The following is a 17,112-nucleotide window of genomic DNA, read 5'->3' as shown; positions in this document are numbered from 1 at the left end:
AGGTCAATTCAATATCAATATTTTTCATTTGTTTATATCAAGTAAATCAAAACTTTTTATTGAATAAATTTTAACTATTTTTTTAAATGTGAGAAAAAAAGGTGTAATATTTATTTTCTATACTTTTTTAAATCAGTAGTACAGTTTTGCCCTTGGGGTGAATGGACTTTGCCTATAACTGAAAATTATCTCGCATCTTCTGTGTAAATCCATTAAAAAAAACAACCAAGTTTGTACTAATATAATAAAACACACCATCAAGTAGGAACACCACTGTCTTTTTAATTAAATCACTACTGCATTAATAACTTGTACTTTTAAAACACAGTAGGCCAGCATATACTAGCACAACTGTACAGAGTCCATAGTGTACAAGTAAAATAATATGTTAACATAAAAAAATAATGTAAATCCAACAGATACACATTGAGGGGTAGGAGGAAACATATCAAAATAAAAAGTATATTATAAAACTTATCTATCAGAAAATCAAATATTGTATGCACTATGTATGGTATCTGAAACTGTAAAAGTAGTTCTTAGGTTTAAATCATGGATAGAGCAAATAAAATGGCTACAGTTAGACAGTCAAAAACATTTTAATTGAAAATTGGCCACAATACTTAATTATAAATTATTACACAAAAAGGATGCAGCAATATAGTTTTCAACCTTCTAGAACATTTTTTTCAAATAATTTGACAAAGTAGAAGTTATTTACTCATTTGTTCACCACTCATGCTTGTTTCTTCTCCATAAAAGTACAAACGTTTTGTATATCTATCTCAAACTACCATATGTGGTAGAGAAAAGCTCGTTTTGCAACATGAACTGTTCAAACTAGATTGCAGTTTTTTTACCCTCTACTTTCTTCTACATGTACTGTACACATACAAATACAAGTTAATTTGGGAATTTTGCTGTCCTTAATTTACTTTTTTTTTAAATCATTGTTTCAAAATTGCTGGTATACATGCTGGTGAAAACAAAACATATACACACACACACAAAGAGTTTAGTGTAATGAATTTAACTTTTAATACCATTTTACTATGTTTGTTGAAGCATTGCTCTGATAATTTTTAAAAGTTATATAACGTACTCCGACAACCAAGCATTTGTGAACATAATGTGAACACATTAATTTCTGTTCCAGTATAAAAACAAGCATTATTGGAAAGTATCAACATGATAATTGTTTAAAGGTAACCCACAGATGGAGGAAGTACCCCTATAAATAAAATCACCCCAACAGTGTAAAGACAAGCATCATATACCGTCTAGCTTCCAGAATGAATGAGATTTGTAAAATTGAAAAACCTAAGAGGATCAAAGGAAAATACATCATGACAACCCTTTTAAAATTAATATCAGGAAGAACTGATAAAAAGTATGAGCAGTTATAATAATAAATAAAAAAAAACTATAGCACATTCTTCTATGTCAGAGATCTCTCTTACAACAAAAACAGAATATGTCAATAGCATAAAGTCAGAATAGTATTTAAAAACCACAGCTTTATATAACAATCAGTAGACATCAAACCACCAAAAAACCCAAGGGAGAGGTAAACAATATGCATAACAACCCTTTAGAATAAGGGATTCTACTATATTAACTAAAACATTAACAAAACTTAGAATTCATGAACACGTTAAACATCCAAGGCTTGGTAATACTGATCTACCGACAACAGTACCTCATGCCAGAAGAGACAATACAATAAATCAAAATAATAGGGAAAAGGATACGAAACTCACATTAGAAAACGAAATTACAATTTAAACAAGATAGGAGCCTCATAATAGAAAAAGAAATATTAAAAAGGTCTTCTACACATTCATCTAATTGCCAATATAATAAATAAACCTAGCTCAAAAGTTAAGCTATCTGGATATCTCTCTTGAAACATTCAAATATTCAGTTGATTAAAGTTCTAATGAAGAAACCCTAGCCAAGTGCTAATGTGCCAGTCTACCATCAAGCAAACCCATGATCAAATACTGTCAACTACCTACACAGGTAATGGTAATTCCTAGGACTTCTCTAAAATCAACAATCAAAATGTAGAACAAAGTCATCAGTAATTACTGCTCAATTAACTTTTATATACATATACATTTTTATTTATAAAATGTTTCCTCATGCTGGCATAATACAGCAAAAGGCTAGATATGATTACCAAAATGTTTCTATTTGAGAAAACTTATCATAAATCATTATGTAACACTTTGTCAGATAAAAAGACCATTTTTGATTTCTGTGCAAACTGTTTTAAATAATTTTTATAGTGCAGTGTTAGTTTTAATAAAGACATACATATACAAATTTCATTTTTTTCACTTCTTTCCTATTTGTACTACAAAAAATATTTCAAAATAAGTAGTAATAAAGAAACTTTACATTCTGAACAAAACATTACAGAAAAACTATATTAGAATTCTTTAGATAAATTTTATAACAAAAAATGTGTTCACATCAAGAAAATTTTAAGTAACTGTAAAACCTACATAATTTCAAGATTTATTACAAGTAAACTATTGTTTTTATTTCCATATTGTTATCATGTCATTAACTTTAATGTCAAAACTTTCATTGAAGCATAAATTACTTTCATAGATAATACAGTTTGAATTTTTATCACATCTGATACCTATAAATAAGTTAACATTGGTTTATCTTAAAAAATCTTTGTTGTCTGTTAGATATTTTGTCTCTATACACACACCAACTTCAAGAAAACAAACTTAATGTAATTCTTAAAACTCATCCCACACCGAGTTAATTAGAGAAATTTGGTAACTTTTTAAACATTCCTGGCCTCTGTAATAGTACCATCACGTGTAATTTGACTGTAATATTAATCAACTACTGGGCTACTTACCCACCATTTTTATTGTCCTCAAACCATAAGTTCACAATTGAAAGTTATGGATTTTTTATCCATTGGAAAAATCAGTCCCTAATTCCCCACTGTATGGTATAAAATTCAACAAACTGTTTTTAAATACGTAAGTAGATTTTTCTTTTGGTACATGAGCTTACCGACTGTGAAAAGATATACTTTATTATATTTAAGATTTTGTTCCGTTTCCCTAAAGCATTTTGCTCTGATAATATAAATTAATAGCTAAACCAGTGATATTTAACTGACACATTTCCCTACATTTTGTTTTTTAAATTGATAAATAATACTGACAGTACTGATTTATACCATACACCACATAAAAAATATACAATCATGACTAATAAACAATTTTTTTTTACATCGACAAACTGTCCAACAGTTTTTGCTTACACATAATTTATGCTGATTAACAGCTGTATTCAATGACTTCCTGCAAGTAGAATTAAATTTCTCTTATTATTAGCCACACAATCTATAGCTAAACTAGAATATTATAATAATATAAAGCTCAAAGATTTGGTAGATACATACTGTAATAACAGGAGAACTAGAAATATACCACTATTTATCATGTTAAACAGCAGTTTTTCTCACTCTTAAAATATCACTTTTCATGGTAAGCAATGAGCTTCTCATGATAAGAAAAATATTATAATGCCATTTGTTGGTAAGGGATGATCCACTTCATTATCAGGAACACGACTACAGCTACAAAAACCTGAAAAATACATATTCTGGTACTGTTAAACATAAACATAAAGGCATATGGTAATCAATATATTGTATTGTCAATCTTGATTTAAACAGCTGTATAAGAGAAAAATGTTTTAATTATCACCACACTATACTTTCCTACTTTTAACTAGATACTTATATTCTGGGTTTATGCTTTTTTAAAAATTAACCGTACTTTCACTAGATTGTTAAATACAATTACTAATAGCCAGTATCCCTCTCCTTCCATGTTTACTTATTAATGATATTATCAATTGAAACTTAGCATAAACTAATTGTATCACAGACATAATGAATATAGTTCAAATTTCTTTCCTTATTTTCAAGACTTATACTTAAATATTACAAATAATGCAACTTAAAACATTATACGATTAAACTAATTCAGAAACAAAATTATACACTAACAATGATAAAACAAAGGAAACACATCCAGTAATATCACATTACAAACAACAAGAGTACAAATGTCTTATTAGTCATAAAATCTTCCTTTCTTACACTGTAAAAGTGGTGAAGAACATTGAAAATGGAAATAGAGAAGTAAATGACTACTTTTATTAAGAAAACACTCCTGTTTTTTGTGCAAGTGACATTCTGAGCACTTTACAAGTATATCTGGTCAAATAAAACAGCACAATTTGTTACTACTACTTTTGAACACCACTTTATTGTTGATACTGCCAGTGAAGCAATAACTTTAGAAACTCTAGTATCATCTTTCAATCTTATGTTACTTAATAAATAAATTGTGTTTCATATAACATTATGTGCTACCAACAGATGACTGACATCTGACACAGTTGTTGCCTAAAAATTGAAGACACACATGGTTATCACATGCCGAAGCTTAGATCAGTTAATTAATGTTATTCAATTAGATTTTATTGGAAGTTTGTTAAACTACAAATACATCGCATTCTCTACCTCTCCATATAAATATGAAAATAACTGCACTGATTTTATAGTGACTATGTTTATCAAATAACAGCCGTTTTTGGATTCAAGAAAAGAAAATCAATGTGGTTTTGTGAAACATAAGGACATAAAGAGAGAAGAGTTATTTCAACTGTTTTAATTCAGGAAGAGCTAATGAAGGGTTTAGAAACACACATAAATTGAAACCAAAATATTTGTTAACCCTACCATGATGGATCATGGGTCAAAGGCCATGTCATATCACGTTTGTTGAATCTCATTCAAGCCTTTATTGATCTACTATTCTGTGAATGTATGTTAATAAGTTTGGATTCAAATTGTAGATTATAATTCAAATTTTAGTATGATACATTAGTTAAGTTTTTTATGTAAAAGCAAATATCAAGAAAGAAATCCTAAATATCGATTTTAGTGTGCTACATGGTATGATGAATGCAAAATTGATTCAAATTGTATATTTGTGATTCCAAATACAAAGTCTGTAGTTTCTTACAAATTAGGAACACAAATTATCGATATTGACAAGCTAGATTTTCAAATAAAAAGCTATTTTTTTTCTGTTTTCATTTTTAGAAATGCTCCTGTCTATAATATGTGAATAATTGATTGGCTTTCCCAGCCATTTTTCAAACTTTTTATAGGATCTAAATTTGTTACAGAAGCTGTCTGTGACTTGTTGACAATAAATCTCAACAATAAAAAGAAAGCAAGCAATCCATTTATTTTACAATAATATATAATCAAAACAAGTCAAACTTTTGTTTACCACAGTTGAATCTAGAGCTTTAAATAATTCCCTTTTTTGTTAAAAATCTACTCAGAAGGTTTCAATTATATTTATATCTTATTTGACAAGACCTAGTGTTCTCCTCAACTCTGTTATCACAATACAGTCAGTGAGAAATTCACTTGCTTCATCCTTTTGGTTACCACTGTCTTATTCAGAACTTTAAATAATTCTCTTTTATGGAACAAGTCCACACAGTGGCTGGTTCAGTTACTTTAGAACCAAGTTGACAAGATCAATTATTCTTCTCTATCTCTGTTGTTACAATAGAAAATGTAAAATTACTTCAAAATCTTCACTCTAACTTCTGGTTACCATAGTTGTATTCAGAATTTTAAGAAATTGTGTCATTTTTATCAAAGTCCATAAAGGCAGGCTCGAAAATAAATTCTTTATTTTTGTAATTACTATACAAACAGTGAAACTCACTTTACATATTGCCCATTGTGGATAAACTGGCCATCACACAATCTACCTTCCTTTCACTAGCTTAATTTGCACTGACTGGATTGCTTATATATGTACATTACCCAACTGAGGCATAGGACTTTCTAACAACTGAGTTGCAGTGATGTAAAAATGCTCACTTAAAGAAATGAGAAAAATATAGAAGTTTTAAGTGACACAATGTTAATTCACAACAACTGAACTGTATAACAAATGATTCATAAACAGTAAATAGTTTAAACTGCACAACATTTTACAGATATATAATTTTTATTATATCGATCTTTCAGTAGTGCCTTGCTAACATTATAAAAGTTGCAATGATGTTTCACTTTTAATACATTATATATGTATATGGTTTTTTTATTATTTACAAATAAACTTTTAAACTTATAATTCTTAAACATAGGACAGTAAATAAAGAAGTAAAACAAACAATCATCTCTTCTAGTTACTATGACTTTTTATCCTTTGCTGCTTGCTCTAGGTTGTTAAGCTTTGTGGAGGATATGAAATGAAAGAATTTTTTTAAGTTTCATATATACAGTTCAAATTACCAAAAAAATCATAAATTACTATGTCAGTACTATAGAATTCCACTACAATTTATCAAGCTTAGTAACTAAGCTGTATTTGTATTGAAAGAATGATATGACATCATAATACTTGAAATACTTTGACCCTATAAAAAGTCTGAAAAACAACCTAATAGTTTGATAACATTACATTACTGATTTTAATCTTTTGCAGCACAGTAGTATATGTTGCAATATTTACACTCCATGACTATATATCAATAAGTCATAAATTTTGCTCTATTTGAAACCCACAAACTTCATGCATAACATGATAATCTATTAAAATTAAAACTGTTTCTTTCAGTAAGTCTTTAGTTAATGGTGAAATAAAAAAAGACATTAAATAAAACATATATATTATACTATTATGAAATATGTATGTAATAGTAGACCGAAAACAAGGTTTCATGCCATTTGTTCCACAGAACACACAGATTCACTAATGTTTCTCTTTTATTCTTATGTTATTTATTTCACAAAATATTAATTGTTCCATAAAGAAAATTTGTTTTATTTGTTTGTAGTCATTAAGCAGACAGATGCACAATGAAATATCTATACTATGCCTATCATGGATTCTGTAACCCATTTTTTTATAGCATTACAAGCCTCCAGATTTACCACTAAGCCAGAGGGGACAGGTTTGTGCTGGACATTTATACCATTACTTAATCTTTGTGTGGCCATGTTATTTGTTTTTATGTCTATTTTAATTCAACACATATAATTACATATGAATAAGAACAATTCAATTACAGGTGCAATGATGGCATATGCTAAAAATTTCTTGAAATACTTTTAAAGTACCTTACATAATATTAAAACTTATCTTACTGAGTAAAACTACTACTGCAACCCTTTTAAAACATATGTACAACTGTTTTCAAACCCACCCACTAATTTATATGTTCATACTGGGACAAAGTCCAGTTTAAGACTATTAATTTCATGTTATTAGTAATTTTATTTTTCTGCAAGAAAAAAAACAGTGACTGAAATAACAACTTCTGTAAAATAAACAAAGAAGAAGAGGAACCAATAAAGTTAATTCAGCATCTTTACATAACAATAAAAAAAATTTTAATTACATTATTTGAAGACTAGTGATAAACCTTCTAAAATATGTGTAAACTTAGAAACTGACATTACATATAAAGAAGAAAGGGAACTTTAAACAGAATGGATTTCAAGAAACCAATTCCAGTTTTAAATTATATGTTTATGATTTTGTTAAATTTAGAGGTTTGGAAACTGTAAACAAAAAATACCCTTGTAAGATTACAAAATTGTTTCTACATTTCACGGATTAAAATGCTTTATCTACACAGGAAGTATAAATACATATAATTATATATATAAGTAGGATTAGCAATTTGAATTTTTTTATTAGTTTATGCAAAAAAAAGGCTTTGCTAAAATATATATTGAAGCAAAATTTTTAATTGTTAACACAACACCTACATTACAGTTTTATTTTACAGGTGATTGAAGGTGGTGAACAGAATTAAAAACTTAATATTATTGTTTGCTCTCACAAAAAACTTGAGATATCAAGCTAAAAGGGTATAAGCCATTTTGTTTTGTCTTTAGTTCCTTTTGATTTGTAATAAAAACATAATACATAATAATTTCAAATAGTTACTTTATAAAACTACTGATTTCATACAGCAAATAAAATGCTATGCTATTACACAGTTTTGACATTTTCTTTGTTTTACTGTTTAAGGATTCAAATTTAGAAATAAGTTATAAGAACTAGAGAAATTATAAGAAGAGGCTATATGGTTTGGTTTATATAAATAAACCTGTATATTTATACATTTTCTCAAATAAGCATATCAAACATCTCTTGGACCAAAATATTTGCACAAAAACAACCTGATATTTAAAATAATAACACCAATTTTTCGTAAGTGTCAAACACAATACTAGTGTTGTTACTGTAATAAGTTTAATAACCTAAATTTATTACTCTTTTTTTTCATAAATCTATAAAAATATAGAATGGTGATATGTCTTAAAATACCTGTGGAATGACTAGGATTAGAAGCAACCCAGCAATGATAAACAGTGGTTGAGATATTTTTCGTCTGATGTAATCTTTCGTTGCTCCTGTACACCCTTCAGTGAAAATTTCTTCCAGACCATGAAACTGTAAAAGAAATTAACAAACACAAAAAGTTAAAATCACATCCACAAGAAGAGTGAATTTAAAACTACACAGTATACTTTCTCAGTTCCATTAAAACCATTTGAGACTAAAATTATCTTCTCCTTTGACACTTTCAAACACAATAATAAAAGTATTGAATAAAGTCAGAATAGATGTGCATTATCTTAAACATTGTGATATGCATATAATTGCTATAAGTAATGATCACACATATAGTTATTGTAAAACTACAACACAGGTTGATAATGATGAAAATATCTTCTGGTACAGATCATGTGCCAGTACCTCAACTCATCTACTTACATGTGTGGAGACAGTAAAGCCTCTTATATTGCTCATGTGGACAGTTTTTTAATTTTAGAATTCTGTTCATGTCTCTTAAAAATTGCATTCATCACATGGGAAGAAAATCAGTGAAGCATTTCAGACAATATTAAATTATCATGCAACAGAAAAAAACTGTTAACAGAGTTAATGGAAATACGAAAATTCTTCAGTTCTTTTGCTCAGCAAGTAATGTATGAAAAAATAGTAAGTTTATGTTACATTTATTAATATTTAATAAATAGATTTTTGCATTATCTCTTACTTGATTCAAGTCTGCAAGTATAAAGTAAGTGATAACAGACATCAAATACTTCATTGTTATAAAATTATATTAAAAATTTTAACTTGGTTTACATTGGGTTTGCCTCACTTTTGGGAAAATCAAATGTTTCAAATGATAAAGGATCTTGAAGATAAAGAAATAATGATAGAAGCAGGAGATAGAGATGGCACACCATTTATTACTGTTTGTACTAATAATGGTTGGTTCCAATGCCATTTCACAAACAAACACACTAAAGTTGTGCTGGTGTAATTTGTTTCTGCTCAAAAAACTATTATATCCAAGTATCAGAAACAAGTTTTGCAGCCCATGCTTATGTAATATGTCAAAAGCCAACATTAATGAGCATTATTGATGGAAAAACTGGAATGGATAAAAATTATGATAACCATCTCCTACAACCACATTTAAATTTAGAAGAGTTTCAAAGGAATAGTAAGGAATTTTCAACATAACTACAAGAAACAGAAAAGACAAAATGAGCTAAATAAGCTAGAATATAATAATTGAGTTATATATTTTGGAAAGAGGCAAATGAAATAAGTTCAGAATTTAAATGCATGAGCAAAATGAAATAAACTATAATTTGTAAAATACACTAAAAAGGTTACTTAAATCTCCTGCTTTCTTAATATAGGATACTCTGAACAAAAAGAATCATAAAGCCTTTGCTGTATAATGCTAAAAACATAAACACGAGGGCAAGTTCAATGATGCAGTTTGTTAATATTGTTCAGGTTCCTTTCTCAATCAAAATGTGGGCTAATAAGTTTATTTGTTTGATATTAAACAATACGATGGGCTATCTGTGCTCGGCCCACCACAGGTATCAAAACCTGGATTCCAGCCATCAAGTCTGCAGACATACTGTTGTGACACTGGGGAACAGGATAATAGGAAAACAAAAATATACTGTAAGTAAAATGTCCAAAACAGCTAAACATAAATATGTATAACTGCTAAAACCCTGAAACACTTTTGCACTAAAGTTACAACTTCAAACTCAGATTTTCAACACAAAAGGACTCACACTTATTTTTACAAGGTCAGTTGCACATAAAATATGAAATTTGAAACTTTCTTACTTGCACACCTCAGGGGATACACATTAATCAAATACTGTGAGATAGCACGTTCTTTTCTCCCATAACTCCTTTTTCTAAAAAATGGTTGGCCTTTTGACTTCCAAGTTATATAAAAATATGAAACCAACAAGGATCAAAAATATAGTTTTGTCATAAATCTTTTTGTTTGAAGTTATGCACAAAGCTACAAACATGGCTCTCTGTGCTCTGCTCACTACAGGTATTAAAACTCGATTTCTAGCCTTGTAAATCCACAGACATACCACTTTATCACAGGGGGTGGGACTTGTCATAAAGAATGCTTACAGATGTTAAAGAAATATAAACAAATATCAGCATTAAGTTACCCTTTTGTATGTTTTGTACATTTTTATTCACATCTGATGGTCACTAAATTGCTTCCTTTATATTTAATAAAACTTGTAGGCTGTAAATAAAGTACTTATTTGAATAGCTATGTTAAATTATAAAAATGACAAAAAACACACAAAAACAGATATAATCAAAGCTAAATTTTCAGTCAAGAATAATAGCTTGCATTCTTAGTTTGTCAGCCAAGCACAGTAATTTAAGTTACTATTGACTAGTTATAACAAATAGCCTTTAGAAACTATTCAAAACACAAGTAGCTTTGATGTTATTGCAGTATGAACACAACACTATCAGACCAATTTCAGTCCTTGATGGACCAATTATCAAAGTGAGTTTGTGTAATATGAAATAAGATTTGAATTAACTGAGGCTACTTCATTTTCATATTTTGATTTCTCATTGGAGATTGCATAACAACTCCATCTACCCATTTTTCTTTTTACAAATGTAATAAATGGTCACAAGAATAAATATATGACATTAATGATGCCTTTCTGCTCTCTAGAGTAAGGAATGATTATTAGATCTGTATCTCAGGATGACTAGCATGGGTATTAACAATTTTACAGTAAAAGTGTTAATACCCATAACAGACATCCCGAGATACATTTTTACTTCAAGTGGGTTTCTCGTAATCATGAATGAATAGTAGATCTGCCTTTACCCTAACTGAATATGCACAGGCTTCCTCCACTGTATCAACTCCATATTGGAGAAGGAATGTTGACTATAACTTGGTATTTATTATGTGTCTACAAATAATTTAAGAGAGTTTAAGGTGATATTAATATCAAGATCACAAATACTTTTGCCATCATGCAATTTGATTACTGTATAAGCATAACTTCCTCAATCCCCAAAATGCACATCTACAGTTTCTTTCAGTATCTCTGTATATTGTACCTGGTATTTACTCTCCTCTACCACAAACTGTTAATAAATCAGCAATGTAAGGTACAATGAATAGTTGATAACTCGACATAAAATATATAACACCACTTTCAACTCCACAGATATACTTAGGGTTAATAATCAAAAATGAAAATTTAAAGAATCTACCATAAACTTTGACATACAGGGTCATTATAAAGCCCTTTTGCATTTTTGAATTTTCATAACTTCAGTTCCATACATGATAAAATCAACCTGTAAAGAGCACTGAGAAGCATGATGCATTTATCATGATTTAGCAATAAATTGGTTATTATTTTTATTTTATTAATTTGTTAATTATTTTATTTGCAGAAAAAGGATTGACTCATGTCATCATAGAAGGGAAAGTGAACTGTGTCCTGTGGTCAGCCGAGCTGAAATCTGTCTTGGTCCAAAGAAGACTTGGAACCAATTACAATAGAGATGCACCACACAGGAATTCCATAACTAACAGGATGAATAAGTTCAAGGCAGGAGGTTCTGTTAATGATAAAGCCATGGCCTTCCAGTTAACAGGCATAACTGTATCTCAGTTATGGCTGCTTGCCATAGATTGCTAAGCCTTTTCAAAATTTGCATGTAGATGATGTGAAAGTCACTTTTTCAGTCATATTTGTATAAGAGAACATTATGAACCTTTTATTGGATATTTACATGTCATATATTAAAGTAATGCATATAAGGGAACATGAAAGAGATTCTCCTAAGATCAATGTCAGGTGTGCATTAGGAAAAGACTGCACAATTGGGCCATTCTTTTTTGAAAGACAGGTTGTTAATGGTGAGAGTTATTTAGAAATGCTGCAAAATTACTTTATTCCTGAACTTACATGATTAGCACTGATAGCAGCTACAGTGTTTCAGCAAGATGATGCACTCTGTCACTTTGCTCTCAGAGTTAGTCGGTTTCTGAATGAAAATTTCTCTAACAGATGGTTTGGAAGAGGTGAACTACCCTCCTGGCCACCATGGTCACCAGATTCGAGTGTATTGGATTTCTTTTTACGGAAACATGTAAAGACTAGTATTTATTCAACAAACCCTCACTCTTTAGATGACCCGTGGACTAGAATAACCACTGTGGTTCAAGATATTTCTGAAATTCAACTGCAAAACATATTTGTAAAATTTCAAAATCACATCATGGTTTGTATATGTAATGATGGTGGAAATGTTGTGACATGGTGGAGATGATGTGAAATAAAAAAATGACTAATATGACTGAAAAAGTGACTAAGAGAACATTATGAGCTTTTTATTGGATATTTACATGTCATATATTAAAGTAATGCATATAAGGGACCATTTCTAAAAACAGGAGGAAATGAGCTGAACCACTGTTTGACTCAATTAATAAACAATATCTCAACAGATAGGAAAGATAAAAGGTTCTTATTTTATTTTCTTGCTTGTCAATATTGGTAATTTGAGTTCCTAATTCATATGTAACATGACCAACTTAGTATTTGATGTAAGAAACATAATTTGAATCAGTGCTGCATTCAACATACCACGTAACTCACAAAAATCTTTACTCAAGTGTGTTCTTTTAATATTTACTTTTAAACCAAGAAATTAACTAATATTAAAATGTAAATTATAATATACAATTTGATACCAAATTTAGTGAAATAAATTCATAAAATAGTAGTTAAATAAAACTTTGAATGCAGGTCAACAAAGTAATGATATGTTAATGCAATAGATCGAAAAACAAAGTGGAAAAATGGCCTTACAGCATAGATGTGATTACTTTTAAGTATACCTGAACTTGCAATAAATGAGATCTAGAAACAGAGAAATGCTTCTGAAAATAAGAGATACATATACCAAAAGGTAACTTACCCAGTAACAGTATTGCAAAAGAATGAAAGATGGTAACAGGAGGACAAAACTACCTCAAAAAGGAAGAAACATCTACACAGAGCTGAGACTGGAAAATAAATGTAAGAGTTGCAGTCCTAGTGTTCAACAGACAAGCAGGGAAAAGAGAAAGTCCACAACTACAGTGAAAATTCAAGGAAGTGATAATGGAAAGAATGAGACGAGATAAAAATCCAGTATAACCACAATCCAAACCCAATGGGTAAGGGAGAAAGTGAAAAACAAATCAAACAAAGAAGTGGAAACAATGGGAAATGATTCAACAGAAAGAAGCCATGAGAACAATGAAGCAACCCACAGTACATACTGGAAAGAGAAAATAATCTGGATCCCACCAAGAAGACACGTGGAAGATGGCAAGAAATGACAAAATTAAAAAAATATATTACACAAGCCACTAAAATGTAGGTTAATAAAACTGATCCCAAGCCAAAACAATCAAGAAAACCAAAGCAGTGCTGGCCAAGAAAGATCAATTAGAAAGACCTGAGCTGGAGTGACATAGATTAGAAAAAATTTGAGAGGAAGAATAATGGAGTGAGAAATAAAATCTTTTGTTATAAACTAGATGTAAACCTGTTTGAACTTAACAACCAGGGTAAGTGGAAGATGAATAAGAGATCAAAAATAAGAGGTAACTGACTGGAAAGTGATAAAAGATTGTAAAACTTCTTGTAAAGATATACCCCACAGGAGGCAAAGCCAGTAAAAATCAGGAAAACTGAGAGGTCACATCTAGGAAGAAGGTGTATCAGAACTGGAAAGTAAATTAACAATGGGAACAAAGCATCTGGAACATAACCCTCCTCCAAAACAGAAATCCACTGTTTACAACAAAAGGAACAAATGAATGAATGAGTGTCCCTTGGAAATAGATATAAGCCACCAAAATCAAACAGTTAACATGAAACAGGATTAGAGAAATCTGGATAACAGGAAGAGAATGAACCTTAGACTAGTGGAAGTGCTAGGGTGAAAAATGAATAAGAGCTTCATCTGCAGATCACTGTCCTGAAGCATCCCTACTGATTGAACCTACCCACACCTCTGGAGATGAGCATTAGGGAAGAGAAATAATTCAGAAGATGAGAAAAAAGTAGCAAACCTGATCTCACTGGGGATATGTTCAACTATCAATACATATAGATGAAGAGGATTAAAATTAAGAGGAATACCCAAAATAAAGGCTTAGGTAACAGAAAATTCCTTCAAATGCATTTGTGAATAAGAATGGATAGTCCTGATGAAAGGAATGTTTAAAAATACACTTCCTAACGAGACTAGAATGTGAGAAATGTAGGAGGAAAAACTTGTACAACTAGAAAATCCAACTACCAAAGCTAACTGTGTGAGTTGATTAAAACTACCCCGACTTGGAAGGAGCAAACCAAAGCTAGTCATCCAATGAATGATGTAGGTAAAATACCTAAAAAATGTGGAAGTTGGGTTAACAATAATAATAAAAAAAGACATATAGAACTGAAAGAAATCCAAAGGTCAAAGCACAAAACTAGAACCAAATCATATTATAAAAAAACAACAAAAGAACATGTACAATTTGCAGTCATGCAAAAACAGCCCATTCAAATGTGATCAAAGATTACATTTTAAAATGAAAAAGACCCAAGCATTGATTGAGGTGGGATCAACCCAATCACCATTAAATATGCAACACATATGATGAAAACCCATACATAAGACAATCAGAGGACAGGAAGGTACCAAACAAGTAAAATGAATAAAGAATGATAATACCTTATAATGAAACAAAAGAGCAACTAAAACAAATTTCATACAGCATTGCAAATGCCCCACATCATTTTAATTAAACAGGAGTAGCCCAAAAAATAAACAGATGGAGAATAAGATCTGACCATAAGTGTCTCTATTAGCAATGGATGGTAAACAAACAGAAGAATCCCACCCTAGATTTCAAAAGCAAAGAAGCCACTCGTGGAGGGAAAGAAGTGAAGGTGACAAACACTCTATATGAAGGAAGTAACCCATGAAAATCCCTAAATATAAGTAGAACACCAAACACAGCAGGTGGAGGATAAATATTAATTGTACAACAGTCAATAGGCAAAAAAACTAGTTAGGGAATAAAACAGATAATATTAACAGATGCAAATGACAAAATCAGAAACAAAAATCTGCCTGATGGTAAGATAGGAGAAAAAAGATATGAGGTGTATATAGGGTGTATACCCACTCTCAAAAGAGAGACAAAAATCATCATGAAACAATGTCACGAGAAGAGGAACATATTGTGAAACATGTCTAAAAACAAACTAACATAAGCCTAGCAGAGCCTGCAGTAGAGGCCTGGGAGGCAATCCATAATATGGCAGAAGAAAACTGACAAAATACAGATTGCTTGAAAATGGGCTTAGCCATCACAGGAGAAAAATGAACAATACTGAGAGCACACAAGATGGATCCTGGCCTCAAGGGCCCTCACAAATGAAATTAATGGATATAAAACATAAATTAAACAAAATTATCAGTAAGAAGTATAAACAATAAGGAGGAAGATGAAATAGATGATACAGTAGAAACATTAAGAAGTTTTGTAGGAAAACAAACATATGCATATGATGATGTGTTGAAAAAAAGATTTAACCTAATTATTCATTAATCCATAAACCAAAAGTAACAGACACATGTTAAGCCTAACAGAATAAGATATGTAATCTAATACTGATTAACCTGAAGGTAGAACTACAGGTAAACTGAAATTAACAAATATTTGTTAAACCTAATCACACAGTACAGAACAAAGGATATCACTAAGTGTTAAATAAATTCTTAACATAAAAATAAGGATGTACAGTGTTGGGAGAAGTTTGTTTCAACCCCAGTTCAAGGGTTCCACACAAACAAAGTGAACAGAAGATAAATGATAACAAAAAATAAATAGATGTGACTTTATATAATTGTGTAGTAACTAACAATAGCATATGTATGTTATGGAAGAAAATCAGTATAGTTAAACTACTAATTGATATACCAGTAGGATGAATTACATGTAATTCTAAAATAAAAAAGACCATGGTAGGCTAAAGCAAATATTATAGGAGAAAAAATACAACAATAACAATATGAAATATAAATTTATTCAAAATCCATAATAGTATAATGTGTTATCTTTCCAAAGTCAGTAGACTGTATGCCAAAATGTGTTGGTCCTTAAACTCAATGCAATAACCTGATGAAGGTCAGCTCACTGAACCATCAATTTTCTGAAAAAGTAAAACCAAAAATCTCCTTGTGGAGTACCACTACATGAAGTCTGTGTAAATGTACCTATAGAACATATAAACCTCCAAAATGTCAACAAATAATTATTATGCAAAATGAACAACCAAACACAAGTGTGTTGATAGAAATACAGTATTTATAATGAAGTAATAAGTTCCATTATCAGGTAGAAATATAAAATAATTTCCCTTCTGAATAACTCAACAAGTTACAACTATCACTATTGTATAGCAAAGAATAAACTTGTTGAGAGAAATTAAAACAAAGATACAGAAAAAATAAAAAAACATCTGAAGAGAGCAAAAACTGTCACAAGTACTTCAAATCAGAAGTGACAAATGAATCAAGGGAATCAGATGTGTCAAGACAGTGTCACACTCTCATTGCTGGAAGGTTTTCA

At 30.1% G+C, this 17,112-nt stretch overlaps 1 protein-coding gene across 2 annotated transcripts in view; it reads right to left on the bottom strand.

The window, feature by feature from the left end:
* Nucleotides 1-264: 264 nt before the first annotated feature.
* LOC143253638 (tetraspanin-17-like) overlaps nt 265-17,112 on the bottom strand; it is a 51,080-nt gene continuing 34,232 nt past the window's right edge. For both annotated transcript variants that reach the window (XM_076507818.1, XM_076507819.1), the window contains exons 7-8: nt 8,421-8,546; nt 265-3,626 (exon numbers count right to left, since the gene is read on the bottom strand). In XM_076507818.1, coding sequence (XP_076363933.1) covers nt 3,558-3,626; nt 8,421-8,546 — 195 coding nt within the window. In that variant the 3' untranslated portion in view covers nt 265-3,557. The remainder of the gene's footprint in view (nt 3,627-8,420; nt 8,547-17,112) is intronic.

Source organism: Tachypleus tridentatus, chromosome 6 (genome assembly GCF_004210375.1).
Source record: "Tachypleus tridentatus isolate NWPU-2018 chromosome 6, ASM421037v1, whole genome shotgun sequence".
Classification (NCBI taxonomy): domain Eukaryota; kingdom Metazoa; phylum Arthropoda; class Merostomata; order Xiphosura; family Limulidae; genus Tachypleus; species Tachypleus tridentatus.
Note: the sequence above shows the minus strand (reverse complement) of the source record. Positions and strands in the feature narration are given on the sequence as shown.